Source organism: Mustela erminea, chromosome 15, assembly GCF_009829155.1.
Source record: "Mustela erminea isolate mMusErm1 chromosome 15, mMusErm1.Pri, whole genome shotgun sequence".
NCBI classification, from domain to species: domain Eukaryota; kingdom Metazoa; phylum Chordata; class Mammalia; order Carnivora; family Mustelidae; genus Mustela; species Mustela erminea.
In genome coordinates, this window is record NC_045628.1 from 67,805,160 (window position 1) to 67,828,947 (window position 23,788).

At 36.7% G+C, this 23,788-nt stretch overlaps 1 protein-coding gene across 3 annotated transcripts in view; it reads left to right on the forward strand.

Moving 5' to 3' along the window:
• Window positions 1–23,788, forward strand: part of TRPC4 (transient receptor potential cation channel subfamily C member 4) — a 205,548-nt gene that overhangs the window by 139,446 nt on the left and 42,314 nt on the right. For all 3 annotated transcript variants that reach the window (XM_032315137.1, XM_032315135.1, XM_032315138.1), the window contains exon 4: window positions 6,588–6,924. In XM_032315137.1, coding sequence (XP_032171028.1) covers window positions 6,588–6,924 — 337 coding nt within the window. The remainder of the gene's footprint in view (window positions 1–6,587; window positions 6,925–23,788) is intronic.

The window sequence follows — 23,788 nt, forward strand, 5'->3', positions numbered from 1 at the left end:
TATCTCTACTCATTTGTAGGAAACCTTCTCAGTAGCCACCTAGAAATGATGGGCAGTTTTTCATCCATCTGCCATAATAGTTTAAAACAATCTTTCATATACATCCTGAAGAGAGGGGTATTGATGAATGGATGTGGAATTTCTACCAACTGTTGCCCTTTGTGATTCAGAGAACAATATTTATTGACTCTACCTTCCTATTACCTAAATTGGGTTTTGTTTATTTGCCACATTCAATAATTTAATGTATTCAACATTGGGTTTATCACCTCCCACCTTATTCCCTTTGCCTCTGCATTTTCAACTTCCCATTACTGCCCACTCATATCCCAGCTCAGTTGCCAAATCAATTTTGAATTTAGGCCCAGAAATGATGTAAGAAGTTAAATCCTGCCCCTGCTTCGCCAACACTATCAGATGGAGATCAGTTGTCATCTTCCCTTCTGGATATGGAGACATCAGAAGTGGTGCCTTAGTAAATCCCTTTGAGCTATTCCTTGCATCCCAGTCCGCAAATATGAATTTGACCTTTCTGTCCAAAGAGAGTAATCAGGTGATTTAATGACTAGGTAGGAGAACTTAATAGCGCCAAGGGGTTTGTTGGCCAATATAGTCTGCAGAGGAGAGGCTCTAAAGTTTATCAGTCAGTTTTCCTGACTAATTTTGAGCTTTTTTTTTTTTATTTATTATGATGCCTTCTCAGATATGATTGAAACTTCACCAATTTTTTAACTTTTCATGAGGCTAATAAAAATTACTCAGCTACTTACTTTATTGGTATTACCTTATGCTTAAATAATTATCACCATCTTCTGAAAGTAAGTTCTTCTAGAATCTTTTAAAACATGGGTGTTAACAAGCCTCAAGGCAATCCTGCTGCTTACTCCATTTTGAGAACCCTCCTCTCTGTGGCTAGTTCCCCTCACCCAACTTCTCATTCCATCCACAGCTGAATTTAGCCTAAAACAAAGCCCCCACATGTACACACACTGTACACCCAAGCACCCCACTTCCTCACCGCAGACTTGCTCCTAGGATTTATAAGTGTTCAAATGCATGTTTACATTGAATTAAAACTACTCTTTGAGCAATTATCAGATACAGTGGAGCTAAATAGAACTTTATTAGACAGCAAATTCCTTAAACCAGTGTTTATCAAATTTTAACATTCATTGGAATCACACTGTCAGAGGTCAGTCCTATTCAGCAGGTCCAAAATGGCGCCTAAGGTTTTGCCTGGTTGATGAGCTTCCAGCTGATGCTACACCAAGCAGCAAGGACCTGGACTCAACCATTGCCTCAATAAATATTTTCACCTATGTCTCAAAATGTGACTATGGTTTCCCTTTACACTCTATCACTGGTACATTCATCATTGATAACAATAATGACCTTCTAGCACAAGGGATAGCTCACCTGAACAGACCCACCTCCATCTTCAAGTATTTAACAAGATATTCTCTATATCTAAATTAAAATACATCCACTTACTACTGGGCCTGTCAAATTCTACCCATTATTTCAGATTTAACTTACAAATTCTGCTTGCTATCTTCAGTTTCCCCAGACTGTTTTATATTGGCACAATCCTTCCTAGAGTCTCTACCTCTTTTTTAACAAATTATATAGTGCTCTGTATTGTTATACTCATCTGTACTATAGACTGTGTGCTAGATGTGTGACTTCTATGCATCTGACAGCAAAGTCATCTTCACTGAACTAAATCTGCTTACTCATAACCTCAGTAAGAAGACAGACCTTAAGTGAGGAAAATGAAAAATAAAACAATTGGAAAAAATTAGAAAAACTGGTAGACTGGTCACATGATCAATCCCCAACATATGTTGAGTTCCCAGAAGACAGACTTATCCAGTTCTTCCAGATCTTGGTCCTCTCCACACTTACCTAGGCAAGGTCCAACTCACAGATGATGCTACTGGCTTAATTAAATTAGGGGAGGACCAGGTGAAAATAATGTTTGTTAATAAAGTAGCAGCGTCTGATCAGTTACTCAGCATAGTGGGGCTCTAGGAGACCAGAACTGTTTTAATTAGGAACACAACTAGATCTATCTCTAAGAGACAGGGACAGGCCCAGATGGTTAAAGGGCATTGGAAGAGATGAAGGAAATTAGGGACTGAAGTTGAAGAAAGCATTTCTAGCTACGGACAAAATAATTCCCTAAAGCTCCTCAGCCTACAAATCATCCTTAAACCTTGCTATCAACTTTACAAAATGAGCAGTTGGAAAGCATTCCTGGGCAGAGGAAATGAAACCCCAAAGGATATAGATTATTCTTTAATTGCTCAGAAATAAACAGTAAGACCCAGAGGAAACTGTGGTCCTTTTTAAGCAAAGAAAACAGATTGCCTATATGTAAATCACTCTAATACATTCAACTCAAAAGCTTCAATTCTCTGGAGACTCAACTCAATTGAGACTGCCCTGTACTATCTGACTTAGTCATGATGCATAAAGTAGCCAGGTTGGTTGTCCCCAGAATCTAGATTTTGCTCTTACAGAGAATATGGCTGCAGTTTGAATCTTGGATACAATTTTTAAACTAGAAAATATATTTAAAAACTGAAAAGATGAAGAAAGAACAATTACCAAGTAAATCTGATCTGTAGTTATTTTAAGTACTAGGGCTCCTTAATTTTTGAACTCTCTTCTGTTGATTTTGTCCATATGCAGTTAATATTTAATTCCTCTCCACGTAGGAGTAAGGTTTCTTATTTTGCTTCAGTAAGGTTTCAGTTTTTGGGTTTTTTGTTTGTTTTTACTTTGTAGCTTTACCCTTTCTCTTCATAATTTTTTTGTTTCTTCTATGGTGTTGAGTGTTTTAGTATTTTGAGTAGTTGTTTTAAAAATCATTAATATTGGATCTCACTTTATTTGTAAAAATTAGATTTCAATAACATTTATGGTTTTTTAATATTTCAAATATCATGATTCAATGATTCTATATATAATCATGAGATCAGGCTTTTGAAACTTTCTTAAAGGTTACTGAAAGGAGGGATAGAAAGTTTTTCCTTTTTTTTTTTTAAGTGTCTTTTATAAATGCATGGCACAAATGTGAATTTGAATGTTCCTAATGTTTTAATATGAATTTTAATGTGATGGCAGGAGTTATACTAGAATTGGCCAACAACTGAAGGGAAGAAGGGAGGCTGTAACTCAGTGTGCCTGAAGAGATACTCCACTTTCCCCAGTTCTGGAAGGGTAGTTCCTGTGACTCAATGTGCAGTAGAAAGATGATGCAGGGGAGGTAGGAGCTGTGGGCTCCCAGCATGCTGCGGGCAACGTGATGGCCCATCTGGGGAGGGCTTTTTTGGAATGGCCCAGTGGCAGGTGTCAGACATAGGATGGCCCCTCTCTGAGGAGGTCTTTCAGAAGGAGATGGAGTAAAGCTGGTTGTTCTTGTAAATAATCCAAATAAACCACGAGACTGGTAGTGGGGTTGGGGGACAGGAAGAAAGAGAAAGAAAGACAGGAAGGGGGAGACAAAGAAGAAATGAAGTACACAGTGAGCATGAAAGAAAGGGAAAAAAAAAACCCCAAAGAATAGAAAGAAGAAGGGACACATGAGATAATGAAATGTTTTAATCCACTTTAGCAATTAAAGATTTAAAAAAAATCATAATCTAGAAGTTTAATTCTTTTAATCCTTATTTTGGTAGCTAATTGAACATGAAACCCATTTTTTCATGAAAAATCTACTAATTAATAATGTACAATTTGGGGGATGCTGGTATAGACATGTAGTGAACAGGGATAGTAGAGAAAGGATATGAAACCATTGTGAGGGCATTTATATTCATAGTGATTCTTTTTGGGTTATTACATTATTCCTTTGGGTTCCTTATAGGAATAGTATTCCTTATATGAATACTTACGGGTTATTTCAATCCTATGATTTAAAAAGATTTTTTTAAATTTATTTTTTATTTATTTTCAGCATAACAGTATTTATTGTTTTTGCACCACACCCAGTGCTCCATGCAATCTGTGCCCTCTCTAATACCCACCACCTGGTTCCCCCAACCTCCACCCCCCCCCCCGCCACTTTAAACCCCTCAGATTGTTTTTCAGAGTCCATAGTCTCTCATGGTTCACCTCCCCTTCCAATTTCCCCCAACTCCCTTTTTTTTTTTTTTAATTTTTAATTTTTTATAAACATATATTTTTATCCCCAGGGGTACAGGTCTGTGAATCACCAGGTTTACACACTTCACAGCACTCACCAAAGCACATACCCTCCCCAATGTCCATAACCCCACCCCCTTCTCCCAGCCCCCCTCCCCCCAGCAACCCTCAGTTTGTTTTGTGAGATTAAGAGTCACTTTAATATCCACATTTGAGGAAACTTGTATATTGTATACACTCACTTCTACTCTTCTTACAATCCTGTCTCTATTCTCTACCTCGACATAGGCCCACTGTGTCAGTGTTTAGTAGAAAATCACGTGCCCTCTTCATTTACTAGGCACAGATGTATACTTTCCAATAATTAAAGAAAAAAAAATTTAAGAAAAACATTAGTAAAAATTAAGGTTCACCTAGTGCTTGGCAATGGCAGGTGTTCTAGAAGGACTAAATAATTTGCTTCTTCTAGGTAATTTAACACAGTCTACATGTGTGTATTGGGCAACAGAAATTTTTATCCAAGCAAACCTTAAATGCTCCTAATAAAGTTATTTGTTTAATTGTACGGTGGTGTTTCATGTTATAATGAGATTTGAGTCAAGAAGCGCAGAGGTGGTTAGTCCTAGAATTCACCCAGATCATGTTAAACAAAGTACATACCTTTCTTTTACTTTTTCTGTGCGTATTAAATATGTTCATACTTAGCCCCTCATAGTGTTTCTTCAGTTTGTGAATATTAATGAGATATTATAGCAACTGCTTGTTAGATCATGTATTTTCTGTAAGCTAAACTCCCTTTTATTAAGGCCTTTCATCTGTGCTAAATTCTAATGGTATGAAGAATATTTTATATGAAAAACTAGAAAGAAGATGATAGACTGATTTGTTTATAAAATGCTGATGGGAAGGATTGTGTATGTGTATTGGGGGGCAGGTCTTTTAAAAAGAACAGAGCTTGTTAATGACTTACATCACTCTTCGCCATTACTCTGCAGATACATCAGCAAGAACTCTATTTTGATGTCAAATACCTGACTTCGACCAGAATAATAGTCAAGGATGGTGTTAAGAAAAGCTGTTCTTTGGATTATAAAATCTGATTTTACTAATTACTTGCAAGTAATAAACACAGCCCATGTCACCCAAGTCTTAAAGAAATGCAGTATTATTTTATCTATATCTATTTAACTTATTATTATAAATTTGATTTGATTTATTACATATTTCTTTGCCTGCTATATCCTTTGATGAGTAGGGCTTCTAAGACAAGGTGATGAGAAACAGTTGCATGAGAAATCATTTCATGTCCAGCCCATATGTTTGCACAGCTGGACTATTGAATTGCTCTTTCAGTCAATCATCCTGTTTCTGTTTTCACTCTCAAGCAACTTTTAGTTTGTGATAGCCAAGGCTCTTTATGTGAACTCCATGATTTTTTGCTTGCTTACCATCAGAAAAGAGTAAGGGCAAAGTCTTGTCTAAAGGAAATTCATACAGGCTAAGACTGAAGAAGAAATACAATGCCAGTAGAGTTTTTCTAAGTCTCTTACAAGAAACTGAAGCTTCTACTGCAGCCAGACTGCCCATAGGGCATCCCTTAAACATTTCTTGGCAGTGTGTGTTCTCTCTTTCCCACCATACCTTGCCTTTAATTGCCTTCCCCTCTCTTCTCTGCTTATACAATCTGTCCCTTCAGAGCCTACATGTACTGGGAAGCATTCTTGGACCATTCTGTCTGGAAGAAGTAACTCCCTCTGAATTTGTATAATGCCTAGCTGTCAGTCTCAATGAGAAAGGGAGTGTGCAGAAAAAAAAAAAAAAAAAAAATCCTGGAGCAGTTAGTCTAATATTTTATCCTTTACTAGATCTGTAACCTTGAGTAAATTTACTGACCTCTTGTAACACCCTCTATCCTCATCCTTAAAAGAGAGTAAGGAATATACCATATCTCCAATATGTTGTCAGGATAAAATAATGTTGTGTTTGTGAAATGTTTGGTTTATGGTAATTGATTATACTTAGGCAAAGTTTCTGTTTTATTTCCAACAAATTCAGCTATGATGATCTACATTCTGGTAATCTTAATATGCTTTCATGTATGTTTTTCTTATTGCCTCAACCTAAATGTTAAATAACCCAAAATGTTAAATAAATGGGCCTTATTCACGGAACGATTTAAAGGACTTTTTGATTAATTATAAAATTGTTACTTTTTATAGATTTTATTTTTTAAAGTAATCTCTACACCTACATTAGGTGTAGAGATCTCAACCCCAAGATCAAGAGTCACATACTCCACCAACTGAGCCAGCCAAGCATCCAGTATAAAATTATTTAAAGCAGGACTTCTGGCGTTCAAGATAAATCTGTGGTCTTACATATGAACTGAAGCCACCGCATGTACACTGACTCTTCCTTTTCCTTTCCTTTCTCTTTAGTTTGTTGCTCAGCCCAATTGTCAACAACTGCTTGCATCTCGCTGGTACGATGAGTTCCCGGGCTGGAGGAGACGGCACTGGGCGGTGAAGATGGTGACGTGTTTCATCATAGGACTTCTTTTTCCCATCTTCTCTGTGTGCTACCTTATAGCTCCTAAAAGCCCACTGGGACTGTTCATCAGAAAGCCATTTATCAAGTTCATCTGCCATACAGCGTCCTATTTGACTTTTTTGTTCCTGCTGCTGCTTGCCTCTCAGCACATCGACAGGTCAGACTTGAACAGGCAAGGTCCACCACCAACCATCGTCGAGTGGATGATATTACCGTGGGTCCTGGGTAAATGTGTTACTATAGAAAATATAATAAAAACGTGTTGCTGCCATGGAATTTCGTTGCCCAGAAAAGAATAGTCATTAAAGTTTTGGACGTAGGCATACTTAAAACAGGTTCTTGTCATTGCAGCTCCAAAGCTTAATCCCCAAAACTAAATAAATACTTTGCAAGTTTTGGGTGACTTGCTCCCAGACGCAGCCTATGAAAAGTAACTCTAGGTTTTAGGATTTGTGATTTCAGTGATTTCATGTTTGTGAATGATTTGCTGGGTATTTTTGTTCGTATGCTTGTCTTTTAAGATCTTCAACATACCTCATTGGCTATATTTTCTTAATAGATACACCTTCTAAAAGACAAATATAAATCACTTTGCAGAATTAGTAATTCTACACATAAAGTAACTATAAGCTTTCTTTAAGATCAATCCATTAAGTTTATCTTCAAATATATATTCAATCAAAATAATAGGAAATTAAACATTAGAACATCTTCCAATCTCTCTGTTCTTTCCATAGAAAGAAAAATGTTTGGGGATCTGCAGCAAATCTTGGTAAGGTAGAAAACTTTAAAGTAGCTGGTAAAAGCTTTGTTTTCCTCTCTTCTTGTTATTGTAGCCATAGTTAAAATTTACATTTTAATTATTCTTTCCTCTATCCTACTGTGGTTTGCTGAGAAATCACATTTTCTCAATTTAGCCCATCATTTTAAACCTCTCTGGTATCATATCCATCTCATCATTTAGTAATTAGAAAATATGTGAAAATTTCATGATTCAGAGTCTCAGAAGATCAGTTTGGCTTAAGTGTCAAAACAACTGGAGAGACTATAAAATGTGGAAAAGGCAGGAAAAAAAAAAGGACTATATCTCAATCTGACATAGATACATTCTTCAATTTTAAAGATTATAAATACTCTAAATACTGATTATAAAAATAGTTTATAACAACAAGATTTGATATATTTTACAAATATATTAGAAAAAATACCCTTTTTTCTTTTTTTTAATTATATTTTTTTATTTTTTATTAACATATAACATATTATTAGCCCCGGGAGTACAGGTCTATGAATCGCCAGGTTTACATACTTCACAGCACTCACCATAGCACATATCTTCCCCAACATCCATAACCCCACTTCCCTCTCCCTACCCCCCTTCCCCTGGCGACCCTCAGTTTGTTTTGTGAGATTGAGTCTCTTATGGTTTTTCTCCCTCCCGATCCCATCTTGTTTCAAAAAAATATCTTCTTAAGTGACCTTTAAGATAGAGTACATTCTCATTAATCTGACATGCATAAAGTGTGATCTTGCTTAAATTAGAAAGAAGGTTTAGATAACTTGTGTTCTTTTTGCATAAAATAATTATGATATTGCAGTTGACATTCAATATAAAATAAACATACCTATTCACATTTAAATTAAATATTTCACATTAGGAATATGTTCTTTGTGGAGTTTTCTCCATAGAAAATTTCTTGTAAATAATTCTTCCATCCAAGTACTAACCAGACCCGACCCTGCTTAGCTTCCTAGATGAGACGAGATAGGGCACGTTCAGGGTGGTATGGCCGTAGACTCTTGTAAATAATTCTTAAAGAAGCATTTAGGAGGCTAAAATTCCCATTATGGGTAACTTATATGGAATGTCTAAAATTTCTGATATTCCAAATGAAATACAGAATATTTAATTTTGAAAATGTTATAGATGCAGTGAAGCATAAACAGATATAGTATTTCTAGACTTTTCTTTTATGTAACTAATGAAAATATGTAGAGTACTTTCTATGTAGTAAGTACAGTACAGGGCAATAGTGATACAAAAGTTAAAAAAAAAAAAAAAGAGAGAGAGAGAGAAGAAAAAAACATCCTTGCCCTTATGAAGCTTAAATTTTACTAGAGGACCTAGATAGATAATAAACAGTGATATATGTTGCTTAATGTCAGAACATGGTAAATAACATTAAAAAATAGAAGCTTCAATAAGTCAATTGGAGAAAGACAGCTATCATATGATCTCCCTGATATGAGGAAGTAGAGATGCAACATGAGGGGGTTAAGGGGGTAGGAGAAGAATAAATGAAACAAGATGGGATTGGGAGGGAGATAAACCATAAGTGACTCTTAATCTCACAAACAAACTGAGGGGGGCTGGGGGGAGGGGGGTTGGGAGAAGGGGGGTGGGGTTATGGACATTGGGGAGGGTATGTGCTATGGTGAGTGCTGTGAAGTGTGTAAACCTGGCGATTCACAGACCTGTACCCCTGGGGATAAAAATATATTATATGTTTATAAAAAATTTAAAATTTAACAAAAATAGAAGCTTCAGACCTTTATTAACTTATGAAATTAAGACGTATTGGCTGCCTCCTACTTGCAAAACTTGTAACAGAATTTTCCATGAAAGTTGGCTAGAAATTATATCCAAACCACAGCTGAATGGTTAAATAAGGTACACGTTTAATTGTGATAATTAAAATTCTAACCTAGGGAAATATCTCCTAAAGGCAACATTTCTTTTTTTTTTTTTTTAATTTATTTATTTGACAGGGAGAGAGAGAGATCACAAGTAGGCAGAGCAGCAGGCAGAGAGTGGGAAGGAGACTCCCTGCTGAGCAGAGAGCCCCATGCGGGGCTCGATCCCAGGACCCTGAGATCATGACCTGAGCTGAAGGCAGAGGCTTAACCCACTGAGCCACCCAGGCGCCCTAAGACAACATTTCTTTAAGATATCCTGACTTCATGGAGTTAATTTTTCTGGGGATTTTTAAGATAAAAAGAGATTTTCTAGAATAAAAATTATATATGAATGATTCTCTCGCTTGGAGGATTTTCTATATCAAATATATCTGTCCAAACAGTATATTATTCATTAAAGCTGATGAATTCTAAGTGCCTCCCATCTGACACTGAGTCTAAGTGTTTTACTAGATCTGTAACTATAAAGGGGGTTCTCATTAGGCTCTTGTAGAAAACACACTGTACTTGAATATATCTCAGGTTCTATCACTGAGAGAAAATTAAATTATGGGTGGTCACAACCTCTCAATAAAATGGAGGATTTAGAGTCCCACTGAGTCCTAATGTCCTGTACTAGGGAGCAATCATTATGAAGGCAGAGAAAATTGGTCTTTTTTAGACAGGAGGTGGGAGGTGAGGAGGAAACTAAGGACAACGGGATAGGAATGCTGTAACATTTTACCGAAGTACGATATAGACAAAAAGGCCAGGTCTGATTTAATACCTCCGTTAATGAGTCTTCTTCTATCTTGTCTCATTTAATGACTGAGGTCTGGTCAAGGAAGTTGTCAAACATTTCACAGTCCCTCCATTGTGAGGGTCTAGATTTGCAATATGACTGAACGACTTACAGAGAAGAGAGTGGCTTACAAACAAGTTCTTGGTCCTGCTTTTTTCCCAGTGATAGACTGAAGCTCTGTGCAGGGGTTTTTCTCAAGTCTTCTTGAGCTGACTTGATTTTCAACCCATGTCACTCTATGAGCTACTTAGTATGTAAAAAAATGCTTTTTCATTCCTACTAAATTTACTTTCCTTCCATTTTCAAGGGTTGTTTCCCAGACTTCTGATAACATAACTTATGAGAAATGATTACTTTTATACCATCCTTTTTTTTTATGCTGAGGAAAAAAAAAGACTTTTGTTTATTCATTTTATGTATTCATATAAATTTTAACTCTTCCTGAGTAGAAAAGTTTTCTAACTGTAAAACATAATCTCTCAAATCGATCCCTTTATCTCCTTAAGAAATACGGTTTTGCTTTGGAATTTCTGTTCTTTCATATACTTTGCTGTGTTTCAACAATACAGACTTATATTTGGTGTGACAGATCCAGCTATCTTGTGATTTAGTACGGTGGCAGGATAATGCTTCCCTGTTATTTTCAATATCTTACCTGTGGAAGTTCCACATCCTGTTGACTATTTAAATTGAAGTCTCTTGAGTTTCGTATCTTTAGAAAACAGTCTGCAGTGACCCTTGTACTCTTCCACTGTGGTTTCATAGATACGCGGTAACTCATCTCTTGCAAGGCGTTTTGAATTTTTTCCTTCAGAACTTTCTTGTATGGAAAGTTCTCGACCCTTCTTTCTCCCATTGAACAACTTTGAGAGATCTTATAGATGCCTGCTGTCAAGATCAACTTTAGCATATTAGCAAAGAGATCTAAAAGCCTCATGCAGGGATCAAATTTAGGATTTAGTCATCTTGAGATACAGTCCTAACCAAAAGAGAAAAGTAATCACAAATAATTCAGTTAGAACTATCTCGAAAGGTAGATTCTGGACAGATAGATGCTAATATACTTCTCATATTGCCAAGTTACCCATTTAAACTAGAGTAAAAAGTGCAACAATGTTCCATCAAGCAAGCATATGAGCTTGATGACAGAGCTACGTTCTATCAGTGTCAGAGAAAAAGTGTCATTGGAAAGTCTGGACAATGGATTGAAAAGATCCTGGGGCCAGATTAGAGACCTAGCTGCTTCTGTGCTCTGCTGTGCCATGACCTGGAGGCTCTTAATTTATTCAGGGTTTGATTTTTAACATAGAATATCAGGGATATGAAATGAATATTCATATCAGAATTTCCCTTTTACATAAAATTTATATGCAAACTAAATATAGCATGTTATATTTATAATGTACAATGAGAATTTATCTAAATTATAGCAGCAGTTTTAACTCAAATAAATGTCATTTGTTTTCTGAAGGTAATGTGGAGTAAAATAGGAGGGGGAGAAAAAAACAACTTTTGAATGCTAATTTTTAAAGCTTTCCTCAAAGCCAGTTTTGATTTTTTCTGCAGAATCTATTATAATTTGACTGTAACAGTCAAATCGGTGTCATAGCTTATTCCCTGCAAAAAAAAAGTTTGCACAAATGTATATGCATGTGAATTATCAGGAGGTAGACTTAGGTTATCAACTTAGCAAAGAGAAACCATGAGATTGACAACACTTTTCAAAAAAGTAGGATGCTACTGAAGGCTATCACACTAAGAAAGCAGGAAATACTTTGTTCTCAATGAGAAGGAAAAACGTCTGCTGCAGTGACTTGATATTATGTGTGTGCCTAAGAATATGCCATAATTATGTAGTATATAAATCCATGCACACTGAGCATGATAAGGAGAAGGGTGAACTGAGGAAAAGATGTATCATAGGAAGAAATCTGAGCTCTGTTAAAAATAACTTCTAGTGAATTCCTAGGCATAAACTAAGAATTGCTCATAATATCCGGATTATACATCTTGCCCATAACACATACTTATTTGACAATTTTTCTCTAACAAAATTGGCCTCTCATTTCCATGATTTACTTTATATTTTTATCTTGTAAAGGGTTGATATTAACAAATCTGAACATTTCGATAAGGACTGCCAAATTGCAAATAGAAAAAGAAAACTTGTGATCACATTCTCCCCTAGATAAAGACTCATAGAGACAAGCAATTCTATATATGTATAATTCTTCCTTTTTGTGACCATTTCTCCACCTTTTGACTAATAGGCATTAAGGTCACTTGGTTTTAGGTACTCATACTGAATTACACATCTTCTCAGATAGCCCCCCAAAAGATATTTATGCAATTATAAGAAACAAGTTTATAGTTTCTCCCTACTCTCTCTCCTGGCAAGGTACTCTAAACCACCTCAGTAAACTGGCGGCAGACACACATAGACACCCAAACACAGCTGCAGAACATCTGCTTATTTAAAAGACATTTTGATTTTCAAGAAAACCAGATAATCATTGTAGTAAGACATATAATCATCATTTTCCTTTTTATCTCTGGGGAAAAATGTTTAAGGTCACCTCTACTAAGACTTACCAAGATCTATCCAGACTAACACAGTAAGATTTCAAACAATGAAATATTTATGTAGATTTAAATTGTTGGGCACATTCTACTGCTGACCAAAAGACTTCTTTATCGGGGAGAAGATTAAGTGTTTTAGGTATGATGATAACCCGAAAGTGAAATCAGCACACTTTGAGGGAATATTTGACAACATGATCCAAGCAGATGGTTCAAGGGAAGGGGGCAAAAGATAGAGAAAGAGGAGTAGATATTAAACAAGGGAGGGTCAGTGTGAGAGACCGAAGGAAGGCTGAAGTGGTTTTCTTGAGTTCAGAATGACAGCAGCAGTAGTGATGGTAGTAATAATAGTAGAAAGAAACTATTCTTTCTAAGATAGTTAAGATAAGATAGATAAGATAGAATATCTTTCTAAGATATTCTAAGCTAGGCACCCTGCCAAATGTTTCAATGTGGATTCTCATCTGAACTTCATAGTAACTCCACTTCACTGAATCATAATAAATGTTTGTATCTCATTTCATAGAGAAGGAATAGGCTTAGAGAAGTTAGATCCTTTGTCCAGGATCAGGAGCTAGCAAATGCTTGAGACTTGATTCATAAATCAGTTGTTCCAGAGCTAGAACCTTTATCCTCCATAAATACTGCCCCCCAAATTTGAGGGGTAGGATTCGAGGTGGCAAAAACAGCCCAAGAATACAAGACTTCTTTGCTCATTTGTTTTGTTTCTTAATTTCCACATATAAGTGAAATCATAAGGTATTTGTCTTTCTCTTTTTTGCTTAGCATTATACTCTCTAGATCTATTCATGTTGCTGCAAATGGCAAGATTTTGTTTTTTAATGGCTAATTTTCTGCCACACACTCATGTGCGCGCACACACACACACACACACACACACACACACATACATACACACAGCACATCTTCTTTATCCACTCATGTATCAATGGACACTTGGGTTGCTTCCACAACATGGCTACTGTAAATAGTGCTGCCATAAACATAGGGGTGCATATATCCTTTTGAATTAGTGTTTTCATATTCTTTGGGCAAATACCCACTAGTGGAATTACAGGATCATATGGTAATTCTACATTTAATTTTTTGAAGAACCTCCATACTGTTTTCCATAGTGGCTGCACCAGTTCACATTCCCACCAACAGTGCAAGATAGTTCCCTTTACCCCACATTTTTGCCAACCCCTGTTGTTCCTTGTGTTTTTGATTTTAGTCATTTTTACAGGTATGAGATGATATCTCATTTTGGTTTGGCTTACATTTCTCCAATGATGAGTGATATTGAGCATCTTTTCATGTGTCTGTTGGCCATCTGAATATCTTCTTTGAAGAAATGACTAATCATGTCTTCTGCCCATTTTTTAAACTGGATTATTTGTTTTTGAGTGTTGACCTGTGAAAGTTCTTTGTATATTTTGGATACTATGCCTTTATCAGACATCTCACTTGCAAATATCTTCTCCATTCAGTAGGTTGCTTTTAGTTTTGTTGACGGTTTCCTCTGCTGTGCAGAAGCTTTTTATTTTGATGTAGTTCCAATAGATGATTTTTGCTTTTGTTTCCTTTGCTTCGGGAGACATACTGAGAAAGATGGTATGTCTGATGCCAGAGAAATTAATGCCTATGTTCTCTTATAGGGTTTTTATGGTTTTAGGTCTCACATTTAAGTCATACTAAATTTATTTTTATCTATGGGGTAAGAAAGTTGTCCAGTTTTGTTCTTTTACATGTCTCACTGTCCCTTTAAGTCAGTGTTTCTTGAAGTGTGACCAACTGACTAAAATCAAAATCATTGTGAATTTCTACAAAAAATTTATATTTTGAATTCTCCCCTTGGTTGATTAGTTCAGATATTCCAGAGGTCTTTAAACATTAAAGACTGAGAAACAATTCTGGAAGCAAAATTTCATGCAAAATATGTATTAATGTGAAAGCTTTATTAAGGAATCTCAACTCATTAGAATCTAAACATGAAATGGTTTTACTTCTGATCACTCCTCCCAAGCACCCTATACCAGATATCCTTTTCCTATATCTTGATAATACATTTAGTAGATATCAAGTTCCTAAACCTTTGAGTTATTAAAAAGTAGTCCCAGGGGCACCTGGGTGGTTCAGTTGGTTAGGTGTCTACCTTCGGCTCAGGTCATGATTCCAGGGTCCTGGGATCAAGTCCCATGTTGGGCTCCTTGCTTAGAGGAGAATCTGTTTCTCCTTCTACCTGTGCTGGCCTCTCCTCCTGCTTGTGCGCACTCTCTCTCTGTCAAATAAATAAATAAAATCTTAAAAAAAAAAATAAAAAACAGCTTGAGTCTTATCATCAGTTTAAAGCATTCCTCTTCCTGACAAAAGCGTGGCCCATGGCTCAAAGGACCTAGAATTGTCCGTTTGCTCATTCTTCAACCCCAACTCTGGAATGGAAAGCGGGACACAAACTGTTCATGTTCTCCTTCTTGGTGGCTGTCGGGAAGAGGGATGACAAGAAAAGTTACACGTCTTCATGATTTCCCTGGAACCCCGGTCACAGCTCTTTCCTGGTTGTGTGTCTCTGGCTAATACTGTGTAGCCAGTATGACAAGCTGTGACTCATGGCTTTCCTGATGGGCACATGAGTGTTCTCTGGAGACCCTGTGTACTTCCACACTGCATATTCTTGAGTCTGCACAATAGAGCTCTGCCTGACATCTTCCAGTCCCTCAACTCTTGTAACTAGTACTTGGCTCCTTTAGAGGTCCTATGACCTGGCAAGCTCGGCTTCTTCCTGTGATAAGCCCTCATTCCTCAAGAGCATCACAAAACCTTGCCACATCTCACGGCAGGAGGTCAGGCTGCTGCCAGCTGTCTTACTGCCAAAACATACTGTCTATTGTCCCTGAGGATCCAGACCCAGGAAGAGATGAGCAAGCCAATTGTGGACCAGACACTCCAGCAGGAACTGAGATGCCAGTTTTTCCTGTAGAAATCCCCCAGATTTTTGAGGGATTCTTCACAAACTCTTCCTCACTTGTTTTAGGGGAGGTGGTAGGCTGGAGAGCAGTCACCTTTGTCTCTCCATCTGGTATTCTGAATTAGCACAAAAACTGTATGACCCTGACATGATGGCTCTCCTGCCACTTATTCCAAGTGTTCTCTCAGTTTAGACTATGGGATTGGAGAGCCAGTTGGTTGGTAATAGACACGGTTCTAATGTCTCCTTATATGCCCTAGAGGGAAGGGTGTGGCTACAATTTTCTGTAAGCTAGTGGGGGCTCTCATCATTATCTCTGTCTGGGTTTTAAGATTAGCACTGAGAAGATAGAAGCTGCCCCTTAACTCAGCACTTTTTGGGGGTCCAGCAGAATGTGAGTCTCTACTGAGTCTCTACTAAAAAATTTAGATTTTTCTAACCAAAAGCAAAATTTTCACCAGAGACCACTTTTTATTCCATGATCTGGGGAGGGAAAAGCAAAAAAAAAACACAAAACCTCCAGCAGGGAGGAATTATTGCATTTTTGTTCTTTTTATCTACATTGATTTGGTGCCACAGTATAGAACTTGGTGTTCTATGAAGAGACTTCCAAGGTCAGATTCCTTGACTAGATCTTAGGCTGCCATGACAGGTCCTTGGAGGTTGCCCTAGGTGAAAAGGTGACTCGCTCTTTGTTTAGGGGTTATTTATCCTTTGTGTAAGTACAGAAAGCAAGGAAGAACAAGACAAAAGGTCTGTTCACAGAATTACACTCTTCTTACCTGAAATCAGGGCTGTTAAATGTGGTGTCTGAGGTCTGCCTACTTCATCCTATCCTCACAACCAGCTTCACACAGTGGGATATAATCAGACACTCAAGTAGCCCTGATGAAAACTGTTATGGGAAAGGCAGAAAAAATAAATACTAAAAACTTCCAGGCATCCACAAATACCTTTCAAAGGAAGTTCTCTGACTCATTTGCACTATGATCTTTCCTTCGCTGGTCCCCACAGTCTTGACATCCATGCTAGTAATTAGACCTCCACCGTGACTCTCAGAAATCATGTCATCTGTTTATAAACAGCAGAGAGCAATTTTGAAATGTTCCCATTGTGGGAACAGGACAAACATTTTGTGACAGGAGCTCACTGAAGCTTTGTTCTCTTCAGACTAGTTACCACAAATAGTTGATCTGGATGCATATTCCAGCCAGTTAATAGCACCCTCTAGCTTTTCTAAAAGGCTTGTTTCTTCAAAAAATTTGGTGAATGTCGCCAGAGCAGAGGAAACTTGGTATTTTGCTAATGTGCTCATAAGAAATAGAAATCATTAGTTATCAAACACGTATGTGGTGACTAGAGCTCTATGAAAAGCAACTGGATTCTGGTGCTCTAAAAACACAAGATCCCAAACCCTATTAGCCAACAAGCACTGACTGATAGTCTTGATTTGCAGCTCAGGTTAAAAAATGATGGTGTGAACTTTCAGTTTCATCAGGATCTCTGTTTTTTCCACATAGCTGTGACTTACAGAGGTCAGAAGTGAATTTTTGTGTGTGATCCAGAGAGTCAGGTTTAATGTCTACTTTTTGAATTCCTAAAGAACTGTAATATCTCTGAATTGTGAGGGTTTGCTCTTTGCCTTCTTAGGAAACCATAGAGGTCATCTAGCCCAAGCTTCCAGTGGAAGTGCCATCTTCTTGAACTCATCTAATTGGAACAGAGTCTGTTCAGATATTAAGGAGCTCCAGGTTAAAATGTTGTTTTGTACTGAGCTTTTAACTAGTTCTTTTAAGTGTTTTCCCACAGTTTCTCTATTCCCTTATGTAATTATCCATAAAATATTTGAAGTTACCTATTTTGTGGCTGTTAATAATCACATCTGGCTTTCCAGTCTGGTAGAAGCAAGAAGAGAGGTAACAATTTATCAATAAAAGGAAAAAAGATATAAATACTCTAGTTAGTTAGCAGATATTTAAAAAACACTTCATTTTCTAATACATACAAATCTGAAAATAACAGAATCACAGATTCATAGACTTGGAATTCCCTTCAGAGATCAGATGGAACAGGTTTTCACCTACTTTTAGAACCACTCTGGAGCCTGAGTGATGGAAGACATTCTAGGCTTGGATTGGAATCTTGACCCCACAGGGTGATCCATTCCAGTTTTGGAACAACTCTGATTGCCAGAGAATTCTCTCTTACATTGGTCAAGAAGGTTTCTCCCTATAATTTTCATATCAAAGATCCAACTTGTGCTTTTTGTAGCAAACCAAAGCAAGTCTGTGTCCTCTGGTATAAAACAGCTTTTAATCTTTCATGGAAACTATTGTGATGACTGATTTTAGTAAAATTTGATAATTCAGATAGGAAGAAGTAATGTCTGGTGATTCATTCCATTGAGGTAGATGGTATGATTTGTATAATTATTGATTCTATATATAGAATTCTGTATATAATCCAAACCTCTCTGCTTTTGAAATGAGGAGTAACACTAGAACACTATTGTCTAAGATTACAAAGCCGAGTACCAGTTGAGCTGAGCCTTGCCCCTCACTCACCTGCTATAGTTAAATTCTTATCTCTGGTGAAGATTCACTGGAAATGCATTTGTTCAATTAGTGATTGCAGTGCACACATCTTCTCATCTCTGGGAACTGGCCAAGTTTCCAATAAAACAAAACAAATAAGCCACATTGTGAAATCTCAGAAATAAGAAAACATTGTCTAAGAGCACTGCCTAAGGAGCTTGAATTCTGGTTTCTTTATTAACTGGTAGTGGAGCATAGTCACACTGCCTCTTTTGGTGTGATTTTTCTTATGTAGGTTGTGGTTGTGTTCTGGCTTCTGAGATTGTCCCCAGGCTCAGCAGGAAAAAGCTCCTCAGAATGGGGAGAGGAGGGGGTTCCAGAGCACTTTCCTCACTGGATAATATAAATTGTTAAGTTTCCCACAAACTCTAAAATCCGAGCTTGCATCATATCCTAGTCAGGTTTATTATATTCCTTTCTTCAATATGGAGGCAGTGATCATTATCATCTCCCCAGTTATGCCCCTATCTTATCTGAGCTCTCAAGAGAGATTTCTATCTGAAAGAAACTCAAAGAGAAAATTAGGATATATAAACACCAAATCCATACTAAAGCAGGGTCTACAGCAGACTTTAAAATCTACACTATATTTAAAAGTCTGAAGTTAGAACAGATCTTAGCTATAGAGAACACACCAATGGTTACCAGAGAGGAGGTGGGTGGGGGATGGGTGAAACAGGTGATGGGGATTAAGGAGGGCCTTGTCATGGTGAACACGTGGTGATGTATGGAAGTGTTGAATCACTATATCATATACCTGAAACTAATATTACAGTATGTTAACCAACTGGAACTTCTGTAAAAACTTTTAAAAAATGCACACTAAAATTAGTTAGACTGAAATCAGTCCTCACCTAGGTTATCAACTGAGCTCTAACTTAAAATTTGAAGAAATAAATTTAAATAATAATAAATAACCATTTCTAGTTATCACTAAATGATGATAGACTATTAAGTCTAGTTCTTTTTTATTTCTTCCAAAATTTTATTATGAGAATTTTCAAACATACCTATCGGCAAGATATCACAATTAATATTATATTTATGATATTTATGATATATTTTATATTTATTTATTTCTTTATTTTTAATCTATCCCTATTGCCATTTGTCAACATCAACCTCTCATCATTTTTGCTGTCTTCAAGTTGTAGCATTACTTTTCTTTTTCAGGGCACAGAGATTTAAAACATTGACAAACACACACAATCATGAAGTACCACCACAATCAAGATACTAGACAAGGGCTGGAAAACTATGACCCAGCAGGAAAATATGACCCTGGATAGATTTTGTTTTTGTTTTAAGATTTATGTTATTTATTTGAAAGAGAGAGAAGGAGTGCTCAAGCACGCAAGGAGCTAGTCAGAGGAAGAAAAATCCCAAGCAGAATCCCTGCTGAGCCAGAGCCCCATCCCCACCTCCCACCCCCGCCCATGTCCGCTGGATCCCAGGACCAGGACTGAGATCATGACCTGAACGGAATCAAGAGTCTGATGCCTAACCAACCAGTTGCATCACCCAGGCTCCAGTTGACAGTTTTTATAAATAGTTTTATTTTAACACTGCCACACCCATTCATTTACTGCAAACCTAACTTATTTATTCTTTGGCCCTCTGCAAAATAAGCATGATGGTAGTTGTATGTTTTTATAGATGTCCTTCATCAAATCAGGAAATTACCTTTCTATTCATACTTTGCTTAAAATTTTTTGTTATGAATGGATGTTGAATTTTGTCAAATGCGTTTGTGGCATCTCTTGAGATCTTTTTTCCCCCCAGTAGACTGCGGATGGCATAAATCACATTGATTGGTTCTTAAATGTTGAAACAGTCTTGCATTCCTGGAAAAACAGCTATTATCAATTTTATATAGTGCTCTATTTAATTTACTGGTTAATATTTGTTGAGGATTTTTATGCACATTCATAAAAGGTATTAGTATGTAGTTTTCTTTGATTGTATTATTTTTGTCAGACTTTTTATCAGAATAACACTTGCTTGCCTTTTAGATGTTTCTTTCTCTTATATTTTCTTAAGTGTTTGTTCTTGTATTCTTAGCACTAGTATTATTACTTCCTTAAATGTTTGGTAGAATTCACCATAAAGCAACTGGACCTGAATTTTTCTTTGGTGGAAGCTTTTTTAACTATGAATTCATAATACTTTAATAAGTATAGGACAAATCAGGTTACTCTGTATACTCTTGAATGAGATTAGAAGTTAATGTCTTTCAGGGAAAATGTTCCAACTCATTTAAGTTGTGAAATTTATGGATATCAAGTTGTTCATTTTTTTCACTTGTCCTTAAAATGTCCTAAGATCTGTACTGATGCTCCTTCTTCCATTTCTGATATTGATCATTTATATATTCTCTCTTTTTTTCCTTGACCATTCTGGCTAGAGTTTTATCAGTTGTACTGATCATTTCAGAGAACTAGAATCTGTTTTTGTGGATTTTTCTCAAGGTTTATGTTTTAAAATTTATTGCCTTCTGCTCTTATCTCTTTTACTTTCTTCTGCTTGTTTTGGATTTAACATGTTTGTTTTTCTATTCATAGTGTCATAGTTGAAGCAGAGATCACTGAGACTTTTATTCTTTTCTAATAAAGTCTTTAAACCTATAGCTCTGAGTACTATGTTAGCAGGACCCCAGATTTATTTGGATGTATTTTCATTTTCAATCATTTCAAAATATTTTCTAAAAATCTGCAAATTCCTCTTTGATCTAGGGTTATTAGAAGTATGTTGTTTGATTGCATAATATTTGGGGATTTTCCAAATACATTTCATTATTGATTTGTTGTTTGTTATATTGTCATAGAACACATTTTGTATGATTTCCACTTGTATAAATATGTTAAGGTTTGTTTTATAGCCCATGATGATATGGTCTCTCTTAGTGAATACTACACATGCATGCACTTGAAAAAAAAAAAAGTGTTCTACCACTGTCAGGTTGTTGATAGGGTTGTTCAGAATTCGATATTCCTACCAAACTTCTGCCTACAGATGCTACAGAGAGGAACACTAAGGTCTCCATCGACTATACTTATACCTTTCTCTCTTTGTTGTTTCAATTTTAATTATGGAATCCTGCATTATAAAATTGTATTGTTAGCTGCATTCATTGTTAGAATTGTTCTGTCTTCTCGGTGAGTTGACCTTCTCGGTGAGTTGACCTTTTTACCCATATGTTAGTATATCCCTCTACCTACCTGGTAACAGTCTTTCTTTTGAAATATATCTAGTCATATTAATATAGCCAACTCACCTTCCTTTTATTTTTTTAGTTTTCTTTTGATTAGTATTTCATATGTCTTGATTATTCTTTTATTTTTATCCTGTTAAAGAATTGGAATATAGCTGTGTTTTGCATTTTTCTATGTTTAGACCATACATTTTTTTAAGACCATACACTTTAATGTAATTATTAATATTGATGGATTTGAAATCTACCCCATTGGTATAGTTTTTCCTACTGGCTCTATCCATTCTTTGTTGCACTTTTCCTTTTTTTTTTTTTCTGCCTGTTGTAATATTGAATATTGTTCATAACTTCATGTTTATTTATATTTCTGGCTCTTTATACATTTAATTTTGTATATATACATATATACATGTACATATGTGTGTATATAGATGTGTGTGGGTCTGTGTGTGTGTTTATCTGCAGTCTGCCACAGTGAGCCCTGAGGCTCTCTTTGGAGGAATCTGCTTCCCTTAGAAGTATAGGTTCTTTGGCCTTCTATCTCTTTTATATACATTGTATATAAAAATATATTTTTCAAGTAGGCTCCATGCCCAGCATGGAGCCCAACTTGGGGCTTGAATTCACAACCCTGAGATCAGGACCTGAGCTGAGATCAAGAGTCACATGCTCAATTGAGTGAGCCACCCAGGCTCCCCTACCTACATTTAAAAATATTTTAAGAGAATGCCTTAGGTTTTACAATATAAGATTTTGTTCAGTATAACTTCAAATAATATTTATTTTGTTGACAAGTAAACTAAGAATTTATGATAGTATGTTTCTAATTCTTCTTTCTCATCATCTGTGCTAATGTTGTCATTTTACTTTTCCATATGCTATATATGTTATAAACCACAATACTTTCTACTGTTTTTGCTTTAGGCAATTATCTGTTTGAGCAATTCTAAAAGAAAAAATATCTTTTACATTTATTTTCTTTTTAACCATTCCTGGATATAGATTTTCATTTCTTTTTATAGACCTAATTTTTTTTTTCAGTATCATGTGCCTTCTGCCTGGGATATGTCCCTCCAGCAATTCTTGTAGCCTGGGTCTCATGTAAACAGAGTGTTTGATTGTCTGAAAAAATGTCTTTGAATCATCTTCAATTATGAGAGTTATTTGTGCCTTGTATAGACTTCTGTGCAGACTTTTTTTTTTCTTTCAATGCTGTAATAATGTCACCTGTCTTACATAGTTCAGACAACAAATCTGATGTCAGGCTTCAACTTCTTCCTTTGAATGCCATGTGTCTTTTATTTCCACCCCACTCCCACTCCTGATGCCATCACTATTATTTCTTTACCTTTTTAAAAACATTTTGAATATGATGTATCAGAGTGTACATGCATGTGTGTATTTAGAGACGGTATGTATCCCACCTGTACAGAAGGCCAGACAGAAGTACATTGCATTGATGCCTGAAAATGGACGCACCATTTTCTTCCCCGAGAACATCATGCAGGAATTTGAGGCAATATTGTCAGGAGCTCAACCGGGTTTGAGTTTCATTGCTACAGTCAGTTTCAGGGCACCATAGACTCTGCTTCAGGTGGTGCTATGGACTGCATGTGTGTGTCCCTTCCAAATTCATATATTGAAATCCTAACCCCCAATATGATGGCTTTTGGAGGTGGGGCCTTTGGGAGGCAACTTACATCATGAAGACAGAGTCCTCATGAATGATATAAATGCCCTTATACAAAGAGTCCAGAAGCTTGATCTCTTTCAGCCATGTGAGGACAGAAAGAGAAGTCAGTATCTACAGTACGGAAAAGGGTTCTCACCAGAGCCTGACCATGTTGATACCGTGGTCATAAACTTGCAGCCCTCAGAGCTATGAGAAATGAAGTTTGATTATTATCACAGAGTGGGGCTCTGTGATACTTAGCTAGAGTGGCCTCAACTGACCAAGATAAGTAGGAAAGAAGGTAATTCTCAGAATTCCTGCAGCACCCACACCTTTTGGCCTCCTCTGTGCACATGTGCCTCAGAGGCGTTCTCTCCCCCATGCTCTCGCCACTCCTCCAGGGGTTGTCTGCTTCCGATTGTCACTTGTGTTTGTTGGCCTGGTGATATAAAACAGGCAGATTCTCTGTTGTCCTGGTCTGTGGTCAGACTTGGGTAGGACGATGCCTGGGCATTAGGGATGGAAGTTCTCAGTGCGCCCTATCTTACTACTTAAGGGCAATGACACTTTGCAGGTCATGAGAGAC